Raw genomic sequence first — 6,565 nt, forward strand, 5'->3', positions numbered from 1 at the left:
TTCCAGTCTCAACTGGCATTCTAACCCCAATGTACTCTGAGGTACACAGTGCTTTTATCAGCAAGAGATGGAAACCTTAGCCATGGCTGCTGTTAGAGCTTTAAATGCTTTCAGAAACCATTTTTGGTCTGAGAACTTTTTTTTTTCTTCTTCTCAGGGAGCTCACCCATTGCAGGTGGCATTAAAGGGGATAAAACAAAGCAAAATGAGCTGTAAGTGTTTTGGCTTTCAGTGATCACCTGCAGGTATGAATTTAGAGCTGCAGTCTGTTACATGATTGTTTCTTCTTATCCTACAGTGATTCGCCTAATGAGAAAGAGGTGGAGGTAAGTCTCACCTGCTTGTATCCTTAGATATCATGGACAACAGCAAGATCTTGTAGATAGCCATCACTAATATCTTGTTCTATCTAAAAAGAATGACATTGAGTAGCTCAAATTGGATGTATTTCTGTAAATTGGCTTTTGAAATCTTTCTAAACCCTCTTGGCATAAACAATATGTTTCCATATTCAACAAACTATTGAAGGGACAAGATAAGGTATAAATCTGTAAAGCTGAACAAAACATTCGCTGCAAATTAAATGTTTGTAAGTGTTGAGGAGCATAGCTGTGACCTCCTCCCAGGCAGAGTGTGCAGGTTTAAGGCTTTTTTTTTCTCTCCCATAGGACACAGATAACATACTGCATGCTGCCAGGATGTTACTTGTTCTGGTTGCAGGTTATTTCCCCCCACCACTACAGATGGGAGGACTGTCTTTAGGGAAAGGACTGTCTTTGGGGAAGCAAGCTATGTTTGCTTCTCTTCTGTATCTCTCCTGTAGCTTTGTTCATGCAGCATATTCCCAAATGTCACTTCAATATACAGATCTACTTAAAAAAAAAAAAGTCTGCATCACTTGGATTATTCTGAAATCTGTTCTTCTCCACAACAGGCTGAATTTCTGAGACTGTCTCTAGGTTTTAAATGTGACTTGTTTACCTTGGACAAGAGGGTGAGGCTTGAAGAAAGATCCCGCGACTTGGCTGAAGAGAACTTGAAAAAGGAGATCACAAATGCTCTAAAGATGTTAGAGGTTAGTGTAAGCTGAGACTGTTGGATGCTAATCTTGAGACTGTGTGAGCCTGAACACAGCCCCTCAGTGCCATCACTTGAGTTTGCCCTTCTTACTAATAGATCATATTTGTTTTTCTTACCAATGTGCCTCTTTAGGCTTTAGTTCCTTTGTGTGAAGAAGATAACCAAGCACAAGAAATTATTAAGAAGCTGCAGAAAAGCTTGCAGTTCCTTAGCCAGTATGCAGCCCGAGTCGCCAGCAGAGCAGAGATGTTGGGAGCTATTAATCAGGTAACACTATGTACATGTGTCTTATACAAAAGCTTCTAGATGTTAAGGAATAGCACTACCTGTTTGCTAGGTTTCTGATTCCAGATCTAAATGCGTGAAATGTCATGCATGTGAAGCAAACTGATACAGTTTAGTCCTAGCTCTCTCTTCTCACGTCTCTGCATTATCATTACAACAAATCCCAGGCATTGTAAGAGCAGCTACATTGCACTAGCACTGTGCAAAAACACAACCAAAAATATGTTGCTGATTTTTTAAAAAAAAAAAAAAAAGGCAGCGTAGGGCTGTATACAGTAGAGTGTACAAGAATAGGATGCGGTAATGATTGTCTTTATACTGTAATGGTAAATCCCTGCCTTATGGAAAGGATTTTAACAGGGCTTTGGACAAGGCTTATACGCTAAACCTATGCAAGTTGACAAATATCTACTCAAATGTTATGTGTAATAGTATAATGCTGAAGAATAGTATGAAAATCTTTCTTGACAATAAGTACTAGTAAACATGGGTGCCTGTTGAGACTGTAGATCAGAGAAAATTAATGAGGAGTTGTAACAATTCAGAAAATGAAGTTCTGAACTATGTTAGGGTGAGGGGGATCACTGAAGAAATGAGACCTGCATAACTTGGGCATGGGATCATGGAACGTTTTGGGTTGGAAGGGACCTTACAGATCACCTAGTTCCAACCCCCCTGCCATGTGCATGGACACCTCCCACCAGACCAGGCTGCCCAAAGCCCCATCCAGCCTGGCCTTGAACACCTCCAGGGATGGTGCATCCACAGTTTCTCTGGGCAGCCCATGCCAATGCCTCACCACTCTCTCAGTGATTTTTTTTTCCTTATGTCTGATGTAAATGTACCCTTTTAGGGTAGATTTAAATCTACCCTTTTAGGGTAGATTTAAAACAATTCCCCCTTGTCCTAAGAGTTTAAATTATCACTACACCCCCTGACAAAGAGCCCCTCCCCAGCTTTCCTGTAGGCCCCCTTTAAGCACTGGAAGGCTGCTGTAAGGTCTCTCTGGAGCCTTCTCTTCTCCAGGCTGAACAACCCAAACTCCCTCAGCCTGTCTTCTCAGAAGAGGTGCTCCAGCCCCTTGATCATCTTTGTGACCCTCCTCCGGACTTGTTCTAACAGGTCCGTGTCCTTCTTGTGCTGGGGGCCCCAGAGCTGAACATAGGGCTCCAGCTGGGGTCTCACAAGAGCAGAGCAGAGGGGAAGATCACCTCCCTTGCCCTGCTGGCCACGCTATTTTTGATGAGATGAGAGATGGGTTGTGGTGAAACTTAACAAGTATGATGCAAAATCCTTTCACTTTAATCCACAATGATGTAACATGACAGTAGATGGTCAAGGGGAAAAGAACATCTAAACATGATGCAGTTTCTCAGACACTTTTTTCCTACTGCTGTTGGTCTCTTCCTTTTAGGAGAGCCGTGTCAGCAAGGCTGTGGAAGTAATGATTCAACATGTGGAAAACCTGAAGCGCATGTATACAAAAGAGCATGCAGAACTTGAGGAGCTGAAACAGGTCCTGCTCCAGAATGAGAGATCGTTTAGCTCTCTTGGAGATCGAGGTAACCTAAACAAAGCTGCTTAGCCTTTCCATGGCTGGCCAGGGGCCAGACAGACCCTTAGCTAATTAAAGGTCAACATTTTAGGTGGAGAGGTTATACAGCTGATGCACCTCCTTTCCTAAAATCAAAGGAAGAAATGGCAATATGCTAACAATATGGAAACAATTAGACCTCTGTGTAAACTGCCAGGAATCTTGGGACAGGGTGAAAACATTGCAAGTATGCAGCTTTCAGAAAAAGTGCGTTGCATTTGGTGGTGATGATCTTACTTCTTTCAAGTAGAATATTTGGGTGTTCACTTACACTGGAGCATTCCCAGTAGCTATTTCTAAGTAGCTGAATTTTGACTGCTCTTTACAGACACTTTCTGCTCTTTTTCTGAGTATGAATCACAGACTCCGTAAGTGCAGGTGCTCTGAATTTCCCCCTCTACACAGATGGTACGGTGGTCAGGTTTTCAGACAGTGTTGCGCACTTAGGGCTTTTCCAGGACAAGTATTAAAATCTTAAAAAAAAAAAAAAAAAAAAAAATGGAGCATGTATTTATGTATTTTATAAGTGGAAAGGGCAGTCTTACTTGCGCACTATTAAAATTTTCTCAGGAGCCTTCTAAATTACAGGCTGCTCTTTCCTTTTTGGCTACAAGCTGTTGACTGTAAGAGATTAACCTAAAACAGGACGTTTGACTTTGATCTTTGATAATGGTTGAATTTGATCCCTGTAGAGGACGTATGATGTGTGAATGTTAACAACTTATCTAATGAAATAGAGAGCTTTTATCCTGTTAAGTCTCATTTCTGCTTTCTGGGAGCAATTTGATGAGCTCTCTGCTGAACTAATGCAAAAAGTCAGACCTCTAGTTCCAACTAAAGCTCATTACATTCTTGTAAACCTTTCTGATTTTCAATCTCTTCACAGATGAATCTACAAATAAAAAGCTATCCAATTCCTTTAACTTCAAGGTATGGCCCTTAAAGGTTAATGTGAAATTTCAAATGTGTTAAGCGTCTGTGTGTGGTTTCCTTTGCCTTGTCATGTGCTGGTGCTCTGATGCATGCATGACTTAGTGGTTTTCTGTCTCAGATATTGTCTGATGTCATCAGACACGAGGATATATGTTCAATTGACCCTCCTCCCAGCCTGAGGGAACTGCATGTGGTCCCATTTACGGTAGATGAGGTGTTCACAGAAGCTGAAATGGCTCTGCGTTCTTGTAGTGGTTAAAAACTGTTGTTCACATGTGGTTCTTTCATTGGGCTTACAGAAGAAGGGTTTAGCAGAGAGATGAAAAAATAGATGGGAGCAATTCATATTGACTGTAGGAACTCCTGTGAGGATCATTAGGGGAATTTAGACACATTCAGTTCTGGTATTTTGCTGGAAGCTGTGTATCCAGCTTCACTTTAGATGCCTGGGGAAGTAGGAGGACCAATTACTGTGGAAAGATGCTGCTTTTAAAAGTGTATGGTTTGGGCTGTGCTTATGATTCAACTCTTCTCTCTGTGTCACTTCAAGCTAAGCAACAACTTCTAGTTTCTATACAGTTCGTACAACAACAGATGGTGTTTGTGTGCTCAGTGAGTAATCCAGTCATTCCCTGATAGAGCCAGTAATGCCTTTTATTTGTGTAGCCACCATCATCCCTACGAAGAGTTAGCATTGCAACAGTGCCTAGGAGTGCTGGAAATGCAGGTGTTGGGTTACCGCTGGTAAGTAAGGGTTCCCAGACACTGAGGTGCTTCACCCTTCTCATAACTGGCTGGGTTTTGGTGGGAAAAGGCAAATGCAGTAAAATGGCTTAAACTTCTTCTCTAGGCCCAACTACAAGAAACTGATGGAGATGAATGGAGTGATAAACTCAACAGGAGATCAAGCAGCTGGTAAAGTTACTTGGCTTTTCTTTGAATAGGGTTAAACATTTTTCAGCTCAAACTGTGCCTGTGTTGAACATCTTGAGGCATAATATTATTAGGCTTCATCTTTCACGTTAGTTCTCTGTGCTTCAGTACATAAACAAGCCTTTGTGACTAAACGTTACAGCTTCCCTTTTAATTAAGGGTTGAGAAACTAGAAGAAAAATTACCTTGACTGTCTTGCATTAGAACTCAAATCTAAAAACTAGGCAGCTGACACTGATGGATTTAGTTTAAAATAATAATATAAAAAAAATCAGGCGACTAATTTTGAAGCTTATTTATCTGTGTCCCAACCAAATGAGTAAGCTGTTGCAGAATCTCTAATTTCATGCTGGGTATCTGGGGGAAAAGTAAACCAAATGTGTTTCAAATATGATAGGGGCCGACTAGGAGCAAAGCAAAATGAGAAGCGTCCTTCACTACAGCGATTCATTAGCACGTATTCCTGGGCAGAGTATGAGAATGAACATTTGGAAACAAAGTAAGTTGAAGAGAAACATCCTCCAAGGTATGTGTGCAGGGTTTGTTTATTTTCAATGAACTCTTTACCTGTCACTAACCTGATCAGGGCTATAAAGTGAAGGCAGTGCGAGCTCTGTGAAATCAAATGCTTGATAGAAAAGCTTTCAAACTGTTGATGCTTGCTTACAGAAATGAGCAGTCAGAATTGCCTGCTGAAGTGCAAGAAGAAACATCAAGAAAGGAAAGTGTCTCTGAAACAGGAAACTGTCCATCAAAATGGAACCTGGAGACAGCGTAAGTATTCCCCAAAATGGTCATGAGGTACAGCTGGACATGGGAAGAGGAACCAAAGCTGTAGCTTATGGCTTGGTTGTTAATCCTGACTTTTGAAACAAACCAGCCAGGAATGAGTAATATCAAGTGCCAGAGGCTCACCCCACCAGGGAGTCATAACTAACCTTAAGTAGTGAGTCCTGTGCAATGCTTAACAGCAGCTTTGACACAAACTGAGGGACAAGTAGTTATCAAGATTAACAGGGTCATTGCAGCTATCTTCTCTGGATCTCACAGGTCAAAAAAGAGTGCTGTCCTAAAGAAGCATCCCCTGCAAGCCCCTAAACTGCCCTACAGAAAAGGGGTTATACAATTTATCTGCAGAGAATGCATGTTCTGCATTAATATCCTATGCTAAACCTACATTTTAAGTATTCCCAATCGAAGGGGAGATGAGACAGTTACACACTAGTATGTAAAATTGAAAAGATGGCAATAAAAATATACTTTCTTCCTACTGTTTGACAAAGGATAGAGGTACCAATTTTGTGAGAGATTTAAAGTTTGGCTATTAGGCAGAAGCCTTTCCTCACCTAACTTCACAGAAGGCACCAAAGCCCTAGAAAACAAAGCTTTAAGCCAGTACTTTCAGTGTTTTTCTATAAGCACGATGAATTCTTCACAATCTGCAAGGTAGTATTTGTGAATCCTCTTCAGATATATGGTGCGGTATAGGGAGCATGGCTGCTTGAACAGGGCTTATGGGTCAAGTCCATCACCTAAACAGCTTATCAAAAACCAATTAACTGAAGTCTGTGAAATGCAAGCTATTGCTGTACATAGCTCCCAATGCGTCAGCTACCTTGTCACTTCTGATCGTTGTTTGTTATAAGCTTTGGATTGTTTTGTTTTTGGGGTAAGGGTGGGGAGAGGGGTTCCTATTTTTGAAGAAAGATGGAACTACTACATGACTTACTCTTTTCTACA

The 6,565-nt window shown here is 41.2% G+C and overlaps 1 protein-coding gene across 5 annotated transcripts in view; it reads left to right on the plus strand.

The window, feature by feature from the left end:
- IRAG2 (inositol 1,4,5-triphosphate receptor associated 2) overlaps positions 1 to 6,565 on the plus strand; it is a 40,996-nt gene that overhangs the window by 33,753 nt on the left and 678 nt on the right. For 3 of the 5 annotated variants that reach the window (XM_068655672.1, XM_068655657.1, XM_068655665.1), the window contains exons 30-39: positions 158 to 212; positions 299 to 326; positions 935 to 1,075; positions 1,213 to 1,347; positions 2,780 to 2,927; positions 3,846 to 3,889; positions 4,559 to 4,636; positions 4,743 to 4,807; positions 5,223 to 5,324; positions 5,495 to 5,599. In XM_068655672.1, coding sequence (XP_068511773.1) covers positions 158 to 212; positions 299 to 326; positions 935 to 1,075; positions 1,213 to 1,347; positions 2,780 to 2,927; positions 3,846 to 3,889; positions 4,559 to 4,636; positions 4,743 to 4,807; positions 5,223 to 5,324; positions 5,495 to 5,599 — 901 coding nt within the window. Of the gene's footprint in view, positions 1 to 157; positions 213 to 298; positions 327 to 934; positions 1,076 to 1,212; positions 1,348 to 2,779; positions 2,928 to 3,845; positions 3,890 to 4,558; positions 4,637 to 4,742; positions 4,808 to 5,222; positions 5,352 to 5,494; positions 5,600 to 6,565 lie in introns of all 5 variants that reach the window. The other 2 variants (XR_011088897.1, XM_068655680.1) reach the window with 2 other exon arrangements.

The sequence above is a fragment of the Anas acuta genome, chromosome 1 (genome assembly GCF_963932015.1).
Source record: "Anas acuta chromosome 1, bAnaAcu1.1, whole genome shotgun sequence".
NCBI lineage: Eukaryota > Metazoa > Chordata > Aves > Anseriformes > Anatidae > Anas > Anas acuta.